Source organism: Chiloscyllium plagiosum, unplaced genomic scaffold (assembly GCF_037043375.1).
Source record: "Chiloscyllium plagiosum isolate Xiang-an unplaced genomic scaffold, Cpla_swu_hap1 HiC_scaffold_21, whole genome shotgun sequence".
NCBI lineage: Eukaryota > Metazoa > Chordata > Chondrichthyes > Orectolobiformes > Hemiscylliidae > Chiloscyllium > Chiloscyllium plagiosum.
Genome location: NW_028270159.1, coordinates 34,762,293 through 34,785,892, shown reverse-complemented (window position 1 = coordinate 34,785,892; position 23,600 = coordinate 34,762,293). Strand labels below are relative to the sequence as shown.

At 41.3% G+C, this 23,600-nt stretch overlaps 1 protein-coding gene across 1 annotated transcript in view; it reads right to left on the bottom strand.

The window, feature by feature from the left end:
- LOC122564606 (uncharacterized) overlaps positions 1 to 23,600 on the bottom strand; it is a 272,583-nt gene that overhangs the window by 236,534 nt on the left and 12,449 nt on the right. The window contains exons 2-3 of the mRNA XM_087998687.1: positions 17,947 to 18,097; positions 12,858 to 13,016 (exon numbers count right to left, since the gene is read on the bottom strand). Of these exons, the coding sequence (XP_087854813.1) occupies positions 12,858 to 13,016; positions 17,947 to 18,097 (310 nt within the window). The remainder of the gene's footprint in view (positions 1 to 12,857; positions 13,017 to 17,946; positions 18,098 to 23,600) is intronic.

Here is a 23,600-nt window from a genome sequence, read left to right as displayed (position 1 = left end):
CCTTGAATTTGAGATCTCTGAGGAAGTGGTCACTGCCCAATTGAAATTTGTGTTGCAAAGGGAGACATATTGGACATAATTACATGTTATTTTCACTTCAAGAAGAGTGAACTAACTAAGACTTAGGATTGAGATATACCATCTATGCCATGCTGAGGGGTACTTAACCTTATAAAAATACATTGGATAGAAATACCCCAACCCGAAGTTATAGGATTGGTGGTTGTAGTGACAGGGTAGGGTCAGATGGGGGTCACAGTGAGAAAAGAATCCTTGAAAATTGGGAAGAGCTTCATTGAAGCGGCTCCCTGACACATACCCTACTCTGGGTTTGTGTGCCACTGGTGGGGAAAATGATAGGCTATCCGCTGAACAGAAGTGAGCAACTAACTGCATTAATAAGGCCCCAAACAGGAGCCATTTAGCGAACTCAACAACAGCTACCACTGCACGTAGATGCTGCGAGTTTAACAGAGACGGCTTTCCTTCACTATCCAGTGGACCATTGTAGCAGTGGCTCCATTCCATCAAAGAGGCATCTGTCACTCAGAAAGACCATCCCTGCAATATTAATAAACAAAATCATCGGGATGACATGCTTCTGATTCAAGGAACCTGTCTGATTCTCTGAAATGTGTGTTTAAACATATCTCCTCAATAGCACTCACTTCACTCACTGGCTCTGCCAAGGTAATAGATGTGCTGTCCCTCTGATTACAGAGTTGAGGTGACTTTTTTTTCTCTGAGGGCTGAGATTCTTTGGAACTCTCTTTCTAAAATGGTGATGAAAGCAGAGTGCTTGAGTATTTTTATGGCAGTAGGAGACATTAGGATAAGGATAAGAATAAGAAATGTTTGGAGGGATATGAGCCAAACGCAGGCAGGTGGGACTAGTTTAGTTTGGGATTATGGTCAGCATGGACTGGTTGGAATGAAGGGTCTGTTTACATACTTTATGACTCTGGCTATGACGCTAGATGAATTCTTGTGAAACAAGACTTTGAAAGGTTATCAAGGGCAATTGGGAATGCAGATTTGTGGTTATAATCAGATCAACCATGATCTTGTTAAATGTGGGAGGAGCCTTGAGAGGCTGAATGATTTACTCCAGCTCCTCATTTACACGAATGTTCATCTGATTGGGAGGCCTGCCATCTTTAATTGACCAGTGACCTTTGAGGTGGCCATTAAAAGGGCCTTCTCTGGGGTAACTGGTGTGCTAATCTGTGGGGTAACTGGTGTGCTAATCTGTGGGGTAACTGGTGTACGGGTCTCACTGCCAACCACCCAGAAGCAAAACTTGCAAGTGACACATATTGGTTTGACTCAGCTTGTATATTTCAAATTGAAGCTCCAATGTGTTCATTTCCAAGTTTTCCTGTCTTTTATTACCCTCTGGGAAGTGGGAGATCTGGAATGTCAATGCTCATGGAAAAATCATGTTCTTCAACTCTGGGTTACTCTCTTGTGTAATGCTGAGGTGAATTGGCCATGCTAAATTGCCCATAGTGTTAGGTGAAGGGGTAAATGTAGGGGAATGGGTCTGGGTGGGTTGCGCTTCGGTGGGTCAGTGTGGATTTGTTGGGCCGAAGGGCCTGTTTCCACACTGTAAGTAATCTAATCTAAATTAAATTATTAATTTATGATTTACCCCAACTGACTTAAAGCCATATGTCGATGAAGAGGGAAAGTTGTTTTAAATGGCTAACACTCAAAATAATAGACAAATGCGGATTGATAAAAATTTTAATTGTTGAAAATTTCTGGGAGCACATTTATTTAGTCTGATATATGTCTGAAAAAATATGTTGGTGCTCAATTCTTGCAAGTAAGGACAATGCTGCTGTTCTACTTCGACCTGAAAGGTCTTGTCCCCAACAGTGTTGAATCAACCAGGTTTAGGAATAAATGGTAGATCCAAAGATATGTGAGAAAGATGCCTGACCTCAAGAAAGCTGCGCTATGTCTGACATACTCGTTGCAATGTCAAAGTTCAGTAAGAAAACATTGTGCCAAGTGTGCGCTCGAGTTTTATAAAGCTGAAGATCATCCTGCAAGTATTATCTCAAAGAAATAGGTATTGATTACTTAAAATGCAAAACCATCCAGCAGTCTGAGATTGTTAAGAGCAGCAAGTGTACAAAACAAATTCTTGAGTATCCAAACATTTCTCATAAATCATGTCTTACACATTGTGACTTAGATGTATGCAGTCGTATGTGCGGTCTAAACTTGCAACGTCTACCAGTCTGCTGGTAAAATGAAAATTCCGCGCAATAGGAAGGAGTAAAGCAGATATGAAGGTGTTGCAAGGCACTGCAAATATTTGGCATAATTTGAGGAGCCCCACTGTACCTTTCCAGGAGGGTAAAAATTGATTGAATAGAAAAGTGTTCTACTCATGTATCCCTCCCAACCAAGCAAACTCATGCTGAATGCTTGAAATGAACTTTTGAGAACCATTATTCTAAACACATATAGCATTCAGCATGAGTTTGCTTGGTTGGGAGGGATACATGAGCTTCACACTTTTCTATTCAATGAAGGACAATTGTTCAAATCGACTAACAATTCTGGGCAACCCCCACTGAAATTGGGATGATAATATGAAAAGTCTTGCATGAAGTATTTCTCGAGAATGTTTTTAAGAGTCAGATAGTTACACACATGAGGCATAAAATCTATGTGTGAGTGTGATGGGAGTGCCTTCTTCTCAATGCAGAATCTGCCTACTGTTGGCAAGAGCTTAGAGAAAATAGGAGCCCAGAGAGAACTGAAGATAGCAGATCCCAGAGAGGGTGCAAGACAAGGGAGACTAGAAGCTCAGTATAAAGAATTCAAAGTGCTTGAGATGCCTCCTTACTTGCGAACCACTTATTTAGAACCTGGGTTAGTGACTGACATGGAACTTAAGATCTATGCAGCACCTTTTAGCATGTGCACTTGTCTGAGGGAGTATTTGACTCACGTTTTTGCACACTTTTGGAGGTAGGACTGTTGATGACTGGTGTCACAAACATTGTCCACAAGGGAGTTGATATATTATAGCACACTCGCCATGTGTCAAATCCTAGCACAGCTACATTCTCCCTCCTTCCCAACAAAGATAGACAATGAGCCTGAGGAGAAAGCAGCACCCAGTTATTGGGGAGAATTGAGTGGTGCTAGCGTGTGAAGAGAAGACATTTTTGTACCTCTGTTTCAGTACTTGGGGATATTAGCCTCTTACTATCTGCTTTTAACAAAGATATTTCTGTACAAACAGGATTGTCCACTCTAGATCCTGTGTTCACGCAAAATACCCAATAGGATTGGGTAATAAGTATGGAGGACTCATCTAGTTGGAACTGTACAGTTGTAGATGGGTGATTATCTCTGCTGCACATTAGAGTGTAAGGTAACTGCAGTGGGACTCTGTGGCAAAATTCCTACCCACAATGGGAAGAGCTCTCAGGCTTAAAGTGATCTCTGTTTTAGTAATCTTGGATTCTAAGCTACAACAGATGCCCTTGTCTGGTTTCAATGCATTGTGTGATGCTTTGAGTCTCTATGATGTTTTGTAGTCCTGTCCTATTGCAGATAATTAAACAAGTAGATCTGATACACAACAATCAAAACATGCCTTCAAGAGGCACCTCAGGAAGATGCCTTGTCTGACCCATTCAGTAAGTGACAACGGATGTGAGAACACAGTCTTTTACAAAAGGAGTAGTTCAGGCAGATGAATGTTTTCTGATCACCTGAGGTGGGGTGGGTGTATCAATTTTCAGCATGCACCACTCTTTCAGCAACTATATCTTTAAAGCATTCAGTTAACTCTGAAAATGAGACTGCAGTCATTCATTTGACAGTGTTACAAATATGACAGCCTGGAAATTGACCAACAAAAGCCTGAGGGAAGTTTAAGCTTCCAGTCACCGAGCATACTTAAATGTCAGGCTGAAGTGGTTTTGAGGCTTACTGATTTTTCACATTTCTCATTGACCATCTAGCCTGCCCTGATTGTATCCCGACTATCTGATACTAGCCCAATTCGACCACTCACCATCGCGAGCAGCATTTGCCACTACTGGGATATTGGAAATAGAATGGCATCCTTGGCGATGCTGCCATTTTAAAAATGCTATTGTTATGAAGTTTAAGGTGTGTACTGTACCGTTACAAGAGAGCGAATGCTGTCCTACACTGAGAGCTTACAAGAGCAGTTTCAGAGTATACTGGAAAATTGACAATATGTAACATTTTGCTGTGAAATAGATACCTGAGTTAGTTGTTGTTTTGACAACAATTTGAAATTAACCAATCAGTTTAAATTATGGCCCCAGGATACTAAAACCCAATCGACTTTGAATTTATTATTTTGTTCAACATTGAAACAATGAAATGATCCAATGTTGGAGATGTAAAAAAGACAGGCAGTTTGAAAATTGGACAGAGCACCTGCCATCAAGAGAGAGACCCAAGACACCAATACACTCTCTATTAAAGGTACCTTTTCATATGAAACATCTTCACAGGAACAAGAAAGAAGGTGACCCAGGGAAATCTTCAGCCGGAAGAAGACATTGAAAATGTTAGCTGCTGCATGGCTTTGAAATTAAGTTGATCCAATTTTAATAAGTTTTTTTTATTTGAACAGTATATTGATATAGAGAATAAGCAGTTAAGAGAAAGGCGGCTTAGTGTTGTGTATAGTTATGGTTTAATGTTCACTTTTACAATTAATGAATAAATTGATACTATTTCTTTAAATAGTGGAATTTGGGAGTTCTCTGTCACTCATATTTTAACAGATTACGAGGTAAGGTGAGGTTTTCTGGGTGTTTAGCTTAATTAACAGAAGAGTTCACCACTGTGTTGTAATGCTACGGTGTTGGCATTCTGGAGCTGCCCCGTATGACTGCAAGTATTGGTCCTAGACTTGGAAGAGAAGGACAAATGGAGAGCTCACTTTGTTCACAATGACCTGGAGGTCTTGGTTACTGGGTGGTACACAGGAGGGTTGCCAGAGGAGGTCACAGCACCAGACCATACCAGCCTGGTCCAAGGGAACTACTCGTGTCAGTGAGCTCTCCACGATCTAATAAAATCTGAAAGATTTGTGGATGCTGTAAATCTGAAACAATATTAGGAATTTGCTGGAAAAGCTCAGCAGATCTGGCAACATCTGTGAAGAGAAATCAGAGTTAACTTTTGGGTCCAGTGACCATGGTGTGGTGAACTGGCCCAACAATGCAGGAAGAAGCTCAATGATTTTCTCTGCTCCATCAGAGTAGGCACCACTATCTCTTCTCTCCTATCTTACACTCACTCTGTGTGCACGACTGCACCAAGGTTCATGCTCTAACACTCTTACTATTGCTTGCAGCATCTTCCCTCACTCGCTATCGCCCATCTTCCACATGAACTTAATGCTCTCTATTTGCTCATTCAGTACACCTCACCACTTTTCCTCAGGCTATGCTAGCACTAACACTTGAGTCACCCACTTTCATCCCACTCCATTGTCCCCTTTCTCTCATGGCAGGAGATACAGAGCTGAAAGGGCCAGGAAGGGTAGTGGAGTGCCTGACGTGCAGCTCCTCCCTCCCTGTGAGGAGAGTTCCTTGTCCCTCACTGGAGAAGACAGAACATTGTTCATTGTTGGTCTACTCTCCCATTAGCTGCGCTGTGTATTTAATTCTAGCAAGACACAACTTTCACCCTTTGGTCAAGATAGTCCCTCTTTTATGTCCTGCAGGTTCATGCAGCAGGTCTGCAGTGGCTCTGGTCAAGAGATGCCCTTCTCTACCAGTGAGGGAGACAACATGGACACCTCAGAGGAAGGACTCACTGCATCCTCCACTAGCTCAGATACTGACCCATCATAGTGTTATACAGTCATAGAGATGTACAGCACGGAAACAGATACTTCGGTCCAACTCATCCATGCCAACCAGATATCCTAAATTAATCTTGTCCCATTTACCAGCATTAGCCCATATCCCTCTAAATTCTTCCTATTCATATACACATCCAAATGCCTTTTAAATGTTGTAATTGTACCAGCCTCCACCACTTGTTCTGGCAGCTCATCCCATACATACACCACCTTCTGCATGAAAAGTTGGACCTTATGTCCCTTTTAAATCTTTACCCTCTCACCTTAAATCAATGCCCTTTAGTTCTGGACTCCCCCAACCCAGGAAAAAGACATTGTCTATTTACCCTGAGAATGTGTAGAGGGTATCAGCAGGCAGGGAAAGGGTTAAGTTCTGAGTTTTGTGAAACAGGAAGATCAGCTGAGCATGACTCAGATCAGATAAGAACTTACAGTTAACACTGGGGTGCTGGAGGCAAGGGTAATAGGTTAACAAGGTGGAAAAGCAGTCATTATGTAAAGCCATTTAACAATATTGGAGGCATTCAGTATGCAAGGTCAGCTAACAAGGGGAAAAGTATCCATTGTATGAATCCAGTTAAGAACATTCGTTGTATAACAGTAAAGGGTTTGGTCTCTGCTATTGATACTCATGCATTGTAACAGTCACCCAATTAATATGTATGTTGCCTTATCTGGATGCTCCTCCCTGTAAAATGACTATAGTTCATTGAGAAACTGCTGTTCCAGGGAAGACCATGAACTCATGTCTCTGTGCACATGGGTGATTGTTCTCTCTCTCCCTCCAGGGTCCAAATAAAGATGAAAGAGATAAAGCCATATTGTGTCTCTGAGTATTTTGCTTCGATTCAGGAGTATAAATAGGATGATAACCCTATCCATGCTCCTCATGATCTTATTAGAGTTGGGTTACAATTTACTGCCAGTCTCCACAGCAGGCCAAGGGACAAATGGGCTGGCACTCAGAAGACTGCTGGAGACTGGGCACCTGCACATTCCCAGCTGAGCTGGTGCTCAGGAAGGAAACCAAGTAGTGCGAGGGGACACCCAGCACAAGCAGGAAACATATACAAGTCCCTCAGAAGTTTCCTCTCAGGGCATTCCAGAGGTGTCTTTCACCTTCACCCTGCCTGCCCCCCTCAATCCAGTGCAAGGCTCTAGATGAGGAGGCTGCACCTGCCCTTGGGCAGGACCCACTCGGCATGTCTGGATCTTCTAGATAAAATCACCTCTAGGTGGCCCGATCAGATCTGACCCCCCTCACCAGTTCAGCACTTGTGTCGACACCAAGACATAGTGAGAGGCAGAGAAAAACGATGACCCTCTGAGGGCACAGTGGTGACACAGATGATACTTAATTGTAACTAAGCCCTTTTGTTCTGCTCTCACTATCACGTGTGTGTGTGCAAGTCTCTGTTTCGCTGTAAGTGCAGCACTGCTGCTGCTGAAGCTACCCATATTTATCCCAACACAGCGTTCAATGGACCAAGGTACCAAGGTGTGAAGGGAGCACTTGCTCACCATGACCAGGCAGTGGGTATATCAAAGTTGACTGTCACTTTGATTGTACCTCACCTTCCCAAGAGTAATTGTTTTTGCATGATTGACATTAACTGCGTTCAATCATTATCTTGTATGAAACTGTCAGGAAGGCTTAGGTCAAGGTGTTGGACTTCTCACAGGATCTAAGAGGGACAGGACTGCAGCATTTGCAGGTGTGTCTGGCTTTGTGTCTACTGGCATCGCCCTTTGAAGGGTCCACTTCCTCGCGGCACAGTGGCTCAGTAGTTCGTACTGCTGTCTTACTGCGCCAGGAATCCAGGTTCAATTCCAGACAGGGCAACTATCTGTGTGGATTTTGCTCATTCTCCCTGTGGCTGCGTGGGCCCCCTCTGGGTGCTCCACCCACAATCCAAAGGTTAGGTGAATTGGACATGCTAATTTGACCGTAGTGTTCAGGGATGTGTAGGTTAGTCAGGGAAATGTAGAGTAATACACTAGGGGAATGGGTTTGGGTGGGTTGCTCTTCGGAGGGGTTGTGTGGACTTGTTGGCCCAAAGGGCTTGTTTCCACACTGTAGGGATTCTATGATTCTCACAGAATGAAACCCTTCCTCTGCCCACAAGTGTGCTTGCAACCATTCATTTCCATTGCACACTTGTAACTGATAGGATGACAGTTGAAGACAGCAGTCACTCCTCAGATAGCAGCTTCCAAGCTTAATGTACTTAATGGACGAATCTCCACAGATAGATTGTAGCCCACCCACTAGATTATTTCAGCCGGACTGCCACAGACATTGAGTGACCAGATCCCTGACTGATGTCTGTACACCTGTATTCCCTCAATTCCTCAGACTGATCCCACAGGCCCCACAAGGCTGACTGTGGCCCACTTCCCAGAATGAAAAGGTACTGACCCCCTGATCGTAATTGCCCCAACTGTCTGTCTGACCAAACCCAAGGTCCTGGACTTATCCTGAAAGGCTGGCCTTCACTTACTGTGCCGTGATCCTCTGACTGATTGATGCCTCCCTCAAATTCATGAGGTCTACTCCTCTTTGACTTTGCAAAATGGCCATTTGTTTGCAGCACATGCTGCATTATACATGACTGACACATGGTGCAGAGGTGTGACTGTCATAGCATGGAGTATGCCCAGTCTTGACTAGCGACTGCTGACCAGCATGACAAGCTGTCTGGCTTTGTATCTGCAGTGAGAGGCAGGGCATGCAACAGTTCTGTAAATGTTTAAACTCTGGCTGAAAGGGCAAAGCATAAAGCTGCAAGGCAAGGCAAGGTTTGAATGCCTGAGCATCCAAGTAGGTGCTACATGAGTGAACATTATGAGAGCTAGTGATGAGCCCTAGTTCATCTGTGAACTGGGTCTCTTAAGCCATCATTCCAAAGAAAGGGGCCGGTGCACTCTGAAGTGCAGCATTACAGTGCAGAAGTGTGCTGTAACTGGTTTGGAAATGATGATGCAGTGAAGCTGCTATATCTCTGATACCATTGTTGATAACATGTGGTCTGTGCAACTGCTGCCCATGAAGCGTGCCCTTAGGTGTTAGTGCAAGGTGTTCAAAGTGGCAGTGGCCAAAACACACAATGACCTGGAGTTGCTAGGTACCTGCTTGGACATTCATATCTGAAATTCTTGGCACCTAGTTTCTATTTGGTGGGTGGTAGATTGGGAATATAGCCTGGGTAGACTGTGGTAGACTAATGAGGTGAGATTTACGGGTGATAATAAGCAATCCTCTCTGTTAATAAGCAGGCCACTATTCCCTGGTGAGAATCTCATCTTGATATCTGATGCTGTGTTGGAAAGTGTGATTTGTTCCTCCTAAAATTGAGAAAGGCCTTATTTGACTTCTTACATGATTCCCCCAAATTTCCAATCTTAGCACCCACATTGTTCAGAGTCTTATGAATTCCAGCCATATAAATTGCAAGAGCAATCTGTTTTTAAAAGATCCACCTCATAGTTTTTGCATTAGACATCAAATCAACATATTCTACACATTATCAGCCAAGTGATGCAGCTGAAACAGTCACCTCACCTGGACTGGATCATCATTTAATAAGCATCATTCATACAATGAAGAGGGAAGGCATTTGGAGATGAATTGGAGGTGAGAGAGAGTGGCCTTATGTTTGATATCGGTTTTATATAGGGTAAGATCAGAAGCAAAAGATTAAGGAAAATTAAAAGAAACATTTGCTAGAAACTGAACACTGGGCAGAGGAAAGCTTTGGTTTGAAGGCCAAGATTCACAACTTTAAAGTTATTACATGTACAACTCCAGAATCCAGGATGTTAGTCTTGGTGCTGGGACTGCATTATTAATAACTAACAGCCAGGCAGATGTGCAATTTTAAGTTAGTCACAAGTGTATAAAATTTCTATTTCACTAAAGGAACTGCACCATTGTAAACCCCAGTGGATTGGGTTTCCATTTCTTCAGTGATTTTTAGTTCACTCAGAAATGCTGGCTAAATGGAATATAACTCCAGGGTAAAACCATGCCTTCAAGAAAGAAGAAGAATGATGTTTTAGAGAATGCTTGAAGAGATTTTATTGAAGGTATTTACGGGCAGCCCTGATCTTAGCATTCATTTCTACAGCAGTTCTGATAAGTGTTATCAGTGCCCCGGTTGGAACACAATCAATGGCTTCCAGTCAGGTCATCTCTGTACCACCATCATCTCTGCACCACCATTTCAAAAGGTTACTGAACAACCACATTCTTAAATGGAATACATATAAGTAATAGCTGTGTTGTAAACACTAGTCATGGATAATGTTTAACAGTCTAATTGAAAGAATGCAAGTTGAGACAGGACACTGGAACACTTTACGCACAAAAACGATTTGAAAAATGTCAAGCTGAGGCAAAAAACGAACAAGGTGATGAGGTACATGTTAATCAGCAATGCAGTTTGACAAGTGCAATTGTATAAATGCTCGAGGAAATGAATTGTTTCAAACAGTATTCTTTCAAAGGACATGAATAGATTCAATTTCAAAACTTCAGCAAAAGCAACCCCCATAGATTCAACTGTGCAATATATTTAAACTGGAATAATCAAATGATTGAAGGCTAAATCTCTCTCCAATTTAATATTGTCATTTTGGGATCTTAGTTCAATAGAAGCAGCTGAAGTTCAGCCTTGGATTGAGGAGCCTGTGCGGGTTAGTGAGGTAGGGGTTGTTTCAAACCCAGATGATTGTGTGGGAGGTTGGAAGGAATGACCTCCTACAAGATTTCCCTGTGAGTTGGCCATAAATCGGACAATGAGTGAAAGACCACTCTGCTGTGCCAACTAACACCTTTTAGCGAAATTAAAACCAATAGAATTAGATGGACAATGGAAGCATGAATGAGAGATTGGCTGAGAGATAGAAAGCCAAGCTCAAACTTGTGAGTGTAAGGTTTGCTCATTTTTGCCAGGAAGAGCAAGTAAAGAAATTACAATTTAAGACATATGGGAACATGTCAATCCTTATCGGTGAGAGATGAGGCAATATATAATTCAGAAGGGCTATTGTCAGCAAAAGTGTTAATATGTGGAATTCACAGTGAGACAAGAAGTGCTCCATTATATAAAGTAAGGTTGGCGTGTCCAGTGAAAAGTGGAGAAGTGGTGTAAGGAGCCCAAGAGAGTTGTGATGAATGTTGGTTTTTCTGACTGGAGGATAATTTACACTGATGCTTCTCAGAGACTGGCATTAGGACCACTGCTCTTTCTGATATACATAAATAAACTGGACATGCATATACAGGGAACAATTTCAAAGTTCATTGATGAGTATTCAAGAGTAGCAAGCAAAGAAGAGGCTACAAGGAAATTAACAGACTGAAGGAACGAGCAGGCAAATCTCAACAGAGAGTTTTGCCGTGATACAGTTGGTTGAAACACAAAGCTAACAATATGATCTATGGGCAGTACAGTGGCTCAGTGGTAGCACTGCTGCCTCACAGCGCCAGGAACCCAGGTTCGATTCCCACCTTGGGCGACTGTCTGTGTGGAGTTTGCACATTCTCCCCGTGTCTGCGTGGGTTTCCTACGGGTGCTCCGGTTTCCTCCCACAGCCCAACGATGTGCTGGTCAGGTGAATTGGCCATGCTAAATTGCCCAGGGTGTTGGTGCATTAGTCAGGTTTAAATATAGGGTACGGGAATGGGTCTGGGTGGATTGCTCTTTGGAAGGTCAGTGTGGACTTGTTGGGCCGAAGGGCCTGTTTCCATATTGTAGGGAATCTAATCTAAATGGGTTACAATGTGTTAGAGGATGCAAGGAAACAGAGAGGGCTATAGACACCTAACCTAATTGATAAAGTTGTATGGCAGGTTGAGAAGTGTGTATAAAGGTTATAGATGCTGAGAAGTTGTACATAGAGGCATGGGATAGAAAAGTAAGAAGCTATGCTACATTTTTATACAATCCCGGTTGGGACTCTGTGAATGTAGCATGTCAAGGTTTAGAAAGGATGTTGATAGCTTAGAGAGGGTTCAGGCAAATTTTATTTGAATGGTATCAGATATATGAAACCTCAGTTATCTAGAGAGACTGGTGAAGTTGGGATTCTTTCCTTAAAAGTGGGAAAGGTTAAGAGAAGATTTGATTGAGGTGTTCAAAACCACGATGGTGTTGGTAATTGTATATACTGGCAAGAATGGTAAGTGAGCCGAAAAGACAGATGAAAGGTGATTGTCAAAAGGACCAGAGGTGTCAAGAGAAAGGTTTTATTGTTAGTAGTGAGCTGTTTAGCCCCAGAGTGCACTGCTTTAAAGAGGCAGATTCAATAATAAAGTTCAAAAGCAAATTGGATAAATGACCATGAAGAAAAGAAAAATACAGGGGCATGGAGTAAAAAACAGCCAAGTGAGATCAACAGGATAGTACAGGTATGATGGGATGAAAGGTTTCTTTCTGTGCTGTCTGCTTTTGTGGTTTTACTTCTGCTATCCCATTCGCCAGGCTGCCTAATACACAGCGTCAGTTTTAAGCTGATGATCCACTGCTAAAGATGCCAGTGTTTTGGTTTAACAGGAATACCTGTTGAAATTCCAAAGGATTTTGAAAGCCCAAAATCAGCATCTCTGAATCATGAGCACTTGAAGTGACTTTGTCTTCTATAGAATTTGTGTTAATCTAAGGAGTGTATTCCATATATCAATGGGGATCCTGCGCCTGGAATTCTCAATCAAACAAACATCTACAAAATGTTTCTGCAGCTGTACAGCCTGGGGTCTGCACGTAGAGTGAATGCCCTCATTTTAAAACTAACTTGACAAAATTCTGAGATGCTTTCCTTTTAAGCTACAGCTCATTCCTAAAGACAAATAAATATGGAGCAAAAACTACAGTACTCTGCTCATATAAGAATATTTTCACTTCAAACTTTCACACACATTTGCTGTTTTATTTCTTATACGTTCCTCATACTTTGGGATTCAAGTCCAACTTACTCATAGTGGCGTCTCCTGGTGGTCACAAACACAAAAGCAGAGGGACTGAGTCTGACTTGGAGCAGGATGTGGCTTTGATAGCTCAGTATGGTGAAAAGGATTGTGTCTTCTCTCATTGTGTAGCGCAGTTTGATCAGGAGACTGAATTCATCTGCAAAACTACAAAAGTGAACAATTTCATGTGAATCCACAGAGAACACCCATGGTAGCACTAAGATATTACTTGTGCATTCTTTAACAATTCCACTGGTCATCAGTTTAGTTTGGAAATCTGTGCCACATTCTTTCTGCAAATAATTTGAGTCACATACACATTGTGCTTTTTTTTTCATTTTTGGCCCCAGGACAAACTCTATCCAACCATGAAAAGCAATGTGTGCAAGAATGTTCTAAATGTCTCCAGTGTTATAGAGTCATAGAGTCATACAGCATAGAAACAGCCCCATTGGTCCAGTCAGTCCATGTCAACCATAATCCCCAAACTAAACTAGCCCCACCTGCCTGTGCTTGGCCGACATTCTTCCAAACGTTTTGTATCCATGTACTTTTCCAAATGTCTTTTAAATGTTGTAACTGTGCCCGTTGGTCTACTCAAATGGGGACCTCCCACACAGCTGCATTTCCCTCACATGTTAACTCCAATTCTCCTACATGAAAGAACAGCTGAACAAACTCAAAATACTAAGTTGGCACCAACATTCCCACAACTAGGATAACTTTGGATGAGAAAACAATTTTGTAACCACTTCAAAGAAATTTACTGAGAAAGTGCTGATTTTTCCAGGCCTTTTTGGGTAATGGGTGAAGAGGACAAAGGTGGGAGGTGCTGGTAAGATGGTAGTGGCATGGATCAGGAGGGAAGCCCAATGTCCTCTTGCTACCCGGCCGTGTTGCTAGGGGTGAGAAAGATAGTAACATGGGAGCTTGTGCACACACTGGGAGATCAATTGAGATTCTTAAGAATTCAACATCTCCATGGGAATGTTGCCAATTTCAGGAAGGTTGGACAATATATAGAGGGATAGGGACCAAATGCAGGGAAATGGGGCAAGTTTTAATTATGAAAACAGGCAAGCATGGGCAGGTTGGGCCGAAGGGTAAGTTTTCATGCTGTACAGTTCTATGACTATATAACTCCTGGGTTCCCAGCGTGCACCCTGTGGGAGGACACTGCATCCCTCGCATTAACAGACTGTCCCTCACGGTAATGCAGTTGCTGGTATTTCATGACCCTTCCCACCCACTGGCCCTGCTTTCCCCTCAATATTCATGTTCAAGGGCACCCAGCCATAGTGGTGGTACTGCCCCTCCAATTAGGTAGACAGCTCTTGGCAGTGAATAACTTGAATAGTGCTTGTTACTGGTTCCTTGACCATGTGGGTGATTTTCCTGGTGGTGGAGTAGAAATAAAGTTATCTATACTTGGTGCTTTCACCACATCTTGCACATATACATACAAAGGATAGGCTCTGGAATATAAGGACTACTGCTCTATGGCAGCAATCCGAGGAGGAGAGAAAAAAAATAGTACCAGGAGATAGAATCTTCTCAGATCAGGCAACTGACCCTGAACTGGTTGGACCACCAGAAAAGAAAAGAAAGAAGGAAATAAAGAACAAAAATAAACTTCAATAGTGGCCCAATGGTGACTTAATCCCTGTCGCTAACAGGATCATCTCCCACTTTTGTCCCTGACAGTGAACTGCTGACATCAGCACCATTCAGCCCGCGTCCTTATAAACAACTGACAGAAAAGGCAACTATCCATCTTTTCAGTGTAGGAGGGAGCTAAAGAAGCCTGTCAATTTAATACGAAATGATTACATCTGAACAACCATTCCTGTAAGTGATTAACCACGGTCTCGAAGGGGTTCAGCTATATTCATCCTACAGTTCTGGCTCTACAATTAGCAGGAAGTCAGGCAATTAAAGATGAACATGGGAATGCACAAACTCAAGTTAATCCACTGTGAAAACTAAACAAAACGTTTTTAGCTAAAGCACACAAAATGAAACTGGTTAAATTCTACCCAGACAATGACAGTCAACTAAGTTTGCAATGCCTGTCTTGCACTGTATTTGGACAATTCATACGGTGAAACAAGATTAAACTTTCTACGTGTGGTGTTTTGACGTGTGGCTGATAGTTTTAATTAATTGACAAATAGTTGATACCAGTTGCAAAATTTGTACTTGCCCTTTAGTCTAGCCAAATAATGTAAAGGGATAGATTAATTCCTGAATGCTTTGAGACTTGCCTAGATGGCATGCCTCTTAAATGGAGTGTAGCTCTAGTATTTGAAATTCGGAGAATGAGCTGTATTTAAGGGGCATGGATTTGACCCAGCTGAAAAGGACAGTGAAGTTGACAGATCAGTTGTACCATCTAAACGCAGCCAGCTTTGGAGGTGTGAACCTACTTCCAGCTTGGGCCTCTTTAGCATCAGTTAAGGAAGTTGCCTCATGGTCATTGAATACTTACAAAAAACTTGACAAGGGATGGTAGAGCTGGTTATTCCTGCAGGCAAAAGTGAGGACTGCAGATGCTGTTTCCTGATGAAGGGCTTTTGCCCAAAACATCGATTTTCTTGCTCCTCGGATGCTGCCTGATCTGCTGTGCTTTTCCAGCACCATTCTAATCTGGTTATTCCTGCAGCCTCGGGATCAAGCCAGTCAAAAATAAGCACTACAAGAACAGGACCTGCCCGGCCAACAGCAGACAGTTTTGCAGCAGATTCAACCTGAAAGGCCTTTGGAAAATGGCATTGGGACTCAAATCTGATTTCTGCCAGAGAGTAAGGGATGGGGCATGAATCACACAGCAGGAAACCGAAACTCAGCAGCAGAATCTGAAACCAGTGCAGAGTTCAAACTGATTCTGTTTACGGGGCTTCATCTTAATCCATCTTGGAGGGAATCCAGAGGGACAGAATTTACATGTATTTGAAAAGGCAAGACTGATTAGTCAGCATGGCTTTGTGTGTGGGAAATCATATCTCATGAACTTGATTGAGATTTATGAAGAAGTAACAAAGAGGGTTGATGAGGGCAGAACGGTAGATGTGATCTATGTGGACTTCAGTGAGGCGTTCAACAAGGTTTCTCATGGGAGTGTGGTTATCAAGGTTAGATCACATGGAATAGAGGGTGAACAAGCCATTTGGATACAGAACTAGCTGGAAGGTAGAAGACAGAGAGTGGTGATGGAGGGTTGCTTTTTAGGCAGGAGTCCTGTGCGTCCCAAGGATTGGTGCTGGGTCCACTGCTTTTCATCACTTTATACAAATGATTTGGATGTGAACATAGGAGGAATAGTTAGTAAGTTTGCAGATGACATCAAAATTGGAGGTGTAATGGACAGCAAAGGTTACCTCAGAGTACAATGGGATCTTGATCAGATGGAACAATTGGCTGAGGAGTGGCAGATGGAGTTTAATTTAGATAGATGCGAGGTGCTGCACTTTGGAAAAGCAAATCAGAGCAGGACTTATACACTTAATGGTAAGGTCCTGGGAGTGTTGCTGAACAAAGAGACCTTGGTATGCAGGTTCATAGTTCCTTCAAAGTGGAGTCACAAGTAGATAAGATAGTGAAGAAGATGCTTGGTATGCTTTCCTTTATTGGTCAGAGCATTGAGCACAGGAGTTGGGAGGTCACGTTGCTGTACAGGACATTGGTTAGGCTACCTTTGGAATATTGCATGCAATTCTGGCCTTCCTATCGGAAAGATGTTGTGAAACTTGAAAGGGTTCAGAAAAGATTTACAAGGATGTTGCCAGGTTGGAGAATTTGAGCTATAGGGAGAGGCTGAATAGGCTGGGGCTGTTTTCCCTGGAGTGTCAATGGCTGAGGGATGACGTTATAGAATTTTATAAAATCATGAGCGGCGTGGATATGGTGAATAGACAAGGTCTTTTCCCTGGAGTGGGCGACACCAGAACTAGAGGGCATAGATTTTAGGTGAGAGGGAAATGATTTAAAAGGGAACTAAGGGGCAACTTTTTCACACAGAGGGTGGTGCGTGAATGGAGAGAGCTGTCAGAGAAAGTGGTGGAGGCTGGGACAATTACAACATTTAAAAGGCATCTGGATGGATAAATTAATAGGAAGGGTTTAGAGGGATATGGGCCGGGTGCTGGAAAATGGGAGTTGATTAATTTAGTCTATCTGGTCAGCATGGACAAGTTGGACCAAAGGGTCTGTATCCATGCTGTACATCTCTATGGTTCTGTGACTCTAATAAAAATATCTGGGGAGGTGGAATGGGTGGGTGGGTGGAGTGCATTAATTGATAGCCTATCTGGTGTAGCTTCAAAATAAATCATTATCATCTTTCCCTGCAATTTGAATAGGCCTTATTGTTGATATTTTCCTTGGGCTGTTAACCTATAGTGAGTGCTTGGCTGAGTTATGAAAGCTCCAAAACTACTCACCTCATTTTAATTGGCAATTTTAAGAAGCTATTAAAGGGCTAACTCCTTTTTCATTTGGTTGTTGAATAAATGTTTGTTTGTGGTATAACAGATTGACCACTTGTGAAGGGAGTTAAAATAGGTTTCTCGAAGTAGAACATTTCTTTTTTTCATTAATCAAGTGTGTACGAATGAGATCTCTCTTAGATTGTTAAAAGTTTGTTGTCTTCATCTCCATGAGGTCTGCCTGTGGTGGATGTAGTGATATTGTCTATGGAGGTGACATGTGGTCATGAGGTATCTTGGGGGTATGAGGGAACATTGGGGTATCAGGTAGCACAAATGTGACATGGAAGCATATGGCAGCATGGGAAAAGTGGAAGACTGGAGGTGAAGCTTAGAGAGTCTACAAGCCATTAAATCCCTGGCTGAAATCTCAGTCCACTAAGGTGGATTGTCTAGCCAGCCGGCCTTGGCACTCACCAGCCTTTGTGGCCACCTCCAAATTGCCTCCAGAGGCAGAAGGCTTAATATGGCCACACCTTTCCTGCCGCCTATGCAGTAAAATTCATGGCATGCAAAATTGGGGGATTTCCCAATTGGATGTTCCTATCTGCATGGTGACCACCTTGCCCATGAACCTGGAAACATGCCTTAAAATAAACACATGCCCGTACCTGCTTCCAAATACTTCTCGACTTGGTATGCTGAGGGTGGAATATTGTCCAACTTCATAGACTGTGCAATTCTCTTCATCAAGTGAAAGGGAAATGTTGGTGAGATCAAATGAAAAGGAAGCAAGCTTGTCCAGCAAGTCTACTTCATCTACTGGAAAAACAGAAAATAAGACACACTTTGTAGTGTTCAGCAATGAGATTCAATTGTATTCTCATAAAGTCTTTTAATCCAAGTGCTTTGCTTCTAACATGAGGATCAATATATATTTTGAAGATAATGCAAAGACTGTAACAACACAAATTTCTACCACGGACCATGACGAACTGTCATGTAGGAAGTTTTATCTGCATATGTCAAGCATAAAGACAAAAGTTGGAGATTGAGTGGTGCAGTAGCAGTTTTTGTGGCAAAGTTGATAGTGTTCCTGCTTCTGGGCTATGCATTCTGTGTAAAGTCAAGGAAAGTGTGTTGATAATACAATCAAACAGTTTGAGGACCAATTTGTAAAATCCTTGGAACACGGCAGTAAGTAAGAATAGAAGTATCTTCTGGCCATCTATCTGTGGAGGGTAGCAGCAAAACACTGCAGTTTTTTTACCAAAGCATAACAATGGATGGATACTGGGATCCACAATCACTAAAACCCCTTCAAGGCCTGGTACCTGAAGAGCGAGAGCGTCATTCAGAGGGTTAGACATAATCTTTTCTACCTTAAATATTTAGGTTCCAGTCTGTTTTGAAAGTACTCAAGTCCCATTTCCCAGTGGACTGATGCTTCAACCTGTAAGTGAGATTGGGGCCTTCAACACAGCTCCCAATGATCACAGGGCCATTGTAAATAAATAGCACGAAGTTATCAATTGCAGTCTGTGCAATTGGAGAATGCAGTAATATTCTTATGTCAATGCCAAATGACATCTTTTGAGATAAATGTTTTATCAGGCTCAACAAAATTGCCTGTGGGATATTATTATCTAACTTTCAGAAATGACAACATAGAATTCTACTTTCTGAGGGGCCTTTGTGAAAGTAAATGCTTTCTTTTGAGAAGATTCAGAGTATAGATTCAATTTCAAGTGTTAAGTCCTGTCATTTGGGACAATGGAAAGAAAGATTTGCTATTAACTTCAGTATAATTTAAGAAGGACCATCAATCCATTCTAAACACTGCGCAAATCTTTGTGACATTACACTGTTTAGTAACTCTGTACAGTTTACATTAATATTCAATGTGCACAACCATGAAAACACACCGTATAAAGTGTTCATCCCAAACTTGAAGGGTGGAATAACCAGACTTTAGCAACCGCATTCCATCTCTCTAGACATATTAGCTATTCAATTCATTCCTCATAATATTACAACATGTGCTTTAAAATAAAATTGAACTAATCAGAGAGAATCATGTATTTTGCATCATCACGTTTTGCTTTTTCTGAAAGTTGTATTTTATTAATAGTTGTTTTTAAAACAATTTGAAAAGAGCAGAGGAAAAGTAATCTAGGAAAAATTCAATTCAAAATGGGGGAGATCTACATGTCAGCACCTACAGTTGCTGTTCAATAGCTGTCAAGTTCATTAAACTGTTTTTCATCCTGAGGGGAGAACAGTGACAGCTGCTGGCACCTGTCCTGAATTATGAGTGAATTATAGCAATGCAAAAAGTCATCTTGGCAGCTAAACAAATAATGTTCAGCTATTCCTCATCTCATAATTGAAGCTTGGAATAATATTTTCAGACCTTGAAATCTCAGCAGGGGGAGGAATCACTTCCTCAGGGTAGACAAATGTTAGTTCTTTCTATTCATTCAGAATTATGTTGAAAGACAAGTCAAGAAGAGAATTGTATCAATTAACAGTAAATGAAGTGCTCTCCTCACCTTCTTCCTTGTCTTGTTAAACTAAACAGTGACCTTTCAAAACCAGTTATATAACTGGTTACAGAATCTAATGGGTCAATTGCAAATCCAACCAGAATGTTATGTTCTCACTTCACACACAGGGCTGCTTGCTGTTACTGAAGCTTATTAAATTATAATGGTGATTTGAATACTTTAATAAACTTTTTGATAGACTGGTAGCTTGGGATTATGCTCGAAATGTTGATTCTCCTGCACCTCGGATGCTGCCTGACCTGCTGTGATTTTCCAGCAACATACTCTTCAACTCTAATCTCCAGCATCCGATCAGGTACCTGGTACCTGGTAGCTTCCTGGGTAAGTCATATAATAGCATAGACGTTGCATCATTGTAGTGTTTGCACGAATATACAAACTGAATACCAGAAATAAACATGATGGCATTTCTTATGAAAGTCATTTGATCCAGCAATCCCATCATGCATGGTTCACTAGATATGAATTACATTAAGCTGAAGACAATATCCTCCAAAGCACTCTGCTTTTTCCTGCAGAGAAAGTCCCTGAAATGTTCAACCTCAACAATCCAAGTTATTCATCTCATACATACCTTTCTTGAAATGACATTATCTGAGTCTCACCGTCCTTCTCTTCCTACTTTGCCATTGAGCCTAAAATCATAATATTCTCTTATTTTCTTGCTGTCTATTTTCTTCACTCCTGACACTGACAATGTGGTTCTTAACTAATGTCCTAAGGCTATCTAACTGTACATTATCAAGTGAGCATTATTGATGTGTGAGTTATTTTTCTGTTTGCAGTATAGGTTCACAGCTAATGCCTACTCATGTATATTCCCAACAAATAATGCTGGAGAATAATTGAGAACTAATTAGAACTCTGGCCAATATCTTTCGTTCTGGCTGAGATAAGAGATGTATATATACAACATTTAGCTATCTGAGATCAGTACTTGGATTTCAAGTTGCATTTCAGCAGAATTCTGTTTACATTGCTGGCTGGAAACACTGTTTTCTTATTTAGAGAGTACCTCTGCCTGTACCTGATCGAATTAAAGAGGCACAAGAATATCACCTTCAGAGAATTCCACTCTCTTTCAGTCCAGAGTCTGTCCACCTTGCCACTGAATGTTTACTCCCAGTTTAGCATTGGTTGTTATAACTGTATGATTTGGAAGTTATTATGATTTGACACTGCGTTTTTAATTTCAGCAACACAAAGAGAGTCAAGTTCTGATGACTGTTGGACAACAAGCAGGCAATTTTATTGTTAGAAATCAAATGAGCCCCAATGCTTACAGAGAATCCTGTAGTGACCATACTGCAGCTGTTTATGTCTTTATGGATACTTTACTTTCTTAGTTCCCATGGGTGTTCGGTGTCTACACTTGCACTCTCACAGGCTGCTCTGTTTTGCCTAGTCTTCATCTGTAGCATCCCTAGTTTGTCCTTATTCTAAGGTAAGTCTTTTCTTCTCTTCAGTACTGGCAATCATGTTACTAAATTCAGCTCTCTCATACGGAGTTCCACTCCTATTCCTCTGCATGCTTCTCCCTAGTCTGCTTTCTACTGCTCTTCTGTTATCAAAGTACTTCATTACCATCATTAGTACATTCACATCCTATTATATCATCCTATTAAACAGCTTAAAAATGAAATCCTGCTATGTTGCCCTTTTTGATATCAACTGGAACTTGGAATATCTTAAAATAACTCAGTGTCTAAAGAGATTCTCACATGATGCAGAGTATTGATGCTGAAATCTCTAATATTAACGTACACAAACAAATAACATATAGCAACTTCAGCTCAATTCACAGTTCAGAGCATCGCTATTTATTGAAAACTTACTTGCAGACACATGGGGGAAACTCAATCTCATTCAGAAATTCAGGCTTTAGTTCTTTTTAAAAGTGCTCATTGACACATTGCAATTAACAGGAAGAGATTACAGGCATTTTTGAGTTTATTCCAACCTGTGAATCTCTTGGTAACATGTTTTATCAGAACAGTCAGGCTAGTTAACTCTTCCGAAATACTTTCAAAGCAATTTCTAGATGAAACTTTGTGTCTTCTTTCCAAAGAATACTCAAGGTAAAGAGCTCTGGATTATTTTTTTCCATCTAATCTCTTTGCTGTGATTCATGTGATTAAATGCTGTGATTATTCACAAAGGGGATAAAGGTTTTCTGCACCTGGGGGAATAAAGACAAATTGTACAACTGGCTGACCTGGAAAACATGAAGTTCATTTATTAATTGTGAGATATAATCGTGACCAGAGTTATTAAGAAGTCACATGATCTGTCTTCAGGGGATTCGAGAAGACGCTAGTATGTCTGGCATATTTTACGTAAAGTTACATTATTGGAGCAGCAAGGTGCAGGGCAAGTGTACAAATTCACTGATATTAAGCAGGATAAATTAGTCACCTGATTATCAGACACAAGAATGAAACTTCTCAAATCTCCTTCCTAGCCACAAATGCAGTAATCCATTGCATTGAGTCACAGAGTCATAGAGATGTATAGCATGGAAACAGACCCTTCTGTCCAACTCGTCCTTGCCCACCAAATATCCTAAATAAATCTAATCCCATTTGCCAGCACCAAAGCCTTCCTATTCATGTACCCTTCCAGATGCCTTTTAAATGTTGTAATTGTACCGGCCTCTACCACTTCATCTGGCAATTTATTCCATACACGCACCACCCTTACGTCCCTTTTAAATCCTTTCTCTCTCACCTTAAACCTATGCCCTCTAGTTTTGGAGTCTCCCACTCGAGGGAAAAAACCTTGTCTATTCACCCTATCCATGCCCCTCATCATTTTATAAACCTCTGTAAGGTCACCCCTCAGCCTCTGACACGCCAGGGAAAATAGCCTCACCCTAAACAGCCTTTCCCTATAGCTCAAACCCTTTAACCTAGGCAACATCCTTGTAAATCTTTTCTGAACCCTTTTAAGTTTCACAACTTCTTTCCTATAGCAGGGGGATCAGAATTGTATGTAATACTCCAAAAATGGCCTAACCAATGTCCTGTTTGGAAAAGTTGTTCCTAAGCAAGTAAACCTGAACAGTAAAGCTATGATCTTCAGAAAGAATACATTCAAAAAAGCTAGAGTGAAGATTGAAGTGGACATTTAGAGAAATTTCTCTATTTAGGATAAATTATAACAGAAAATAGCAGATGTGATGCAGAAGTTAGAAGGGCAGATATATAAATAATTTGGTGAAGATGTAGGATGTGTTAATATCAAGAAAACTCAAGCTTCTAAAAGGAAGAAAAGCCTCATAAGATGCTACGTTCAATCCACCTTCCTGTATGCCACAAAAACCTACACAATAAATAAAGACCTGTGGAAGAAATTGAGGCCTTTGAGATGTACATGCTGCTTAGACCTTGGTTTTATTTTAGACTTTTATGTTTACGTTTAATTTGTTTACCACGGACATTTTCAGAGACTTTGTACAATGTAAATCTACTGCTAGTCTAACAAGGGAAAGAAACCGTCTTATAATATTAATCATTATCTCGGAGAGAAGCCATCTTGTGCTGTCACATGCTGTGACAAACCACTAGAATGGCAGAATACAAATATTATAAGACGGTTTCTTTCCTCTTACATAGTAGCCAACAACAAGCAACAGGTGACCAATTTGATGAAAATCTCAATTATGATATAATCGAAAAATAAGCAATAAGTATTAAGGCTGCATTTTAATTTATTTCTGCTAATTACATTAACTGTATCTTATGAATGCATTGCCACAA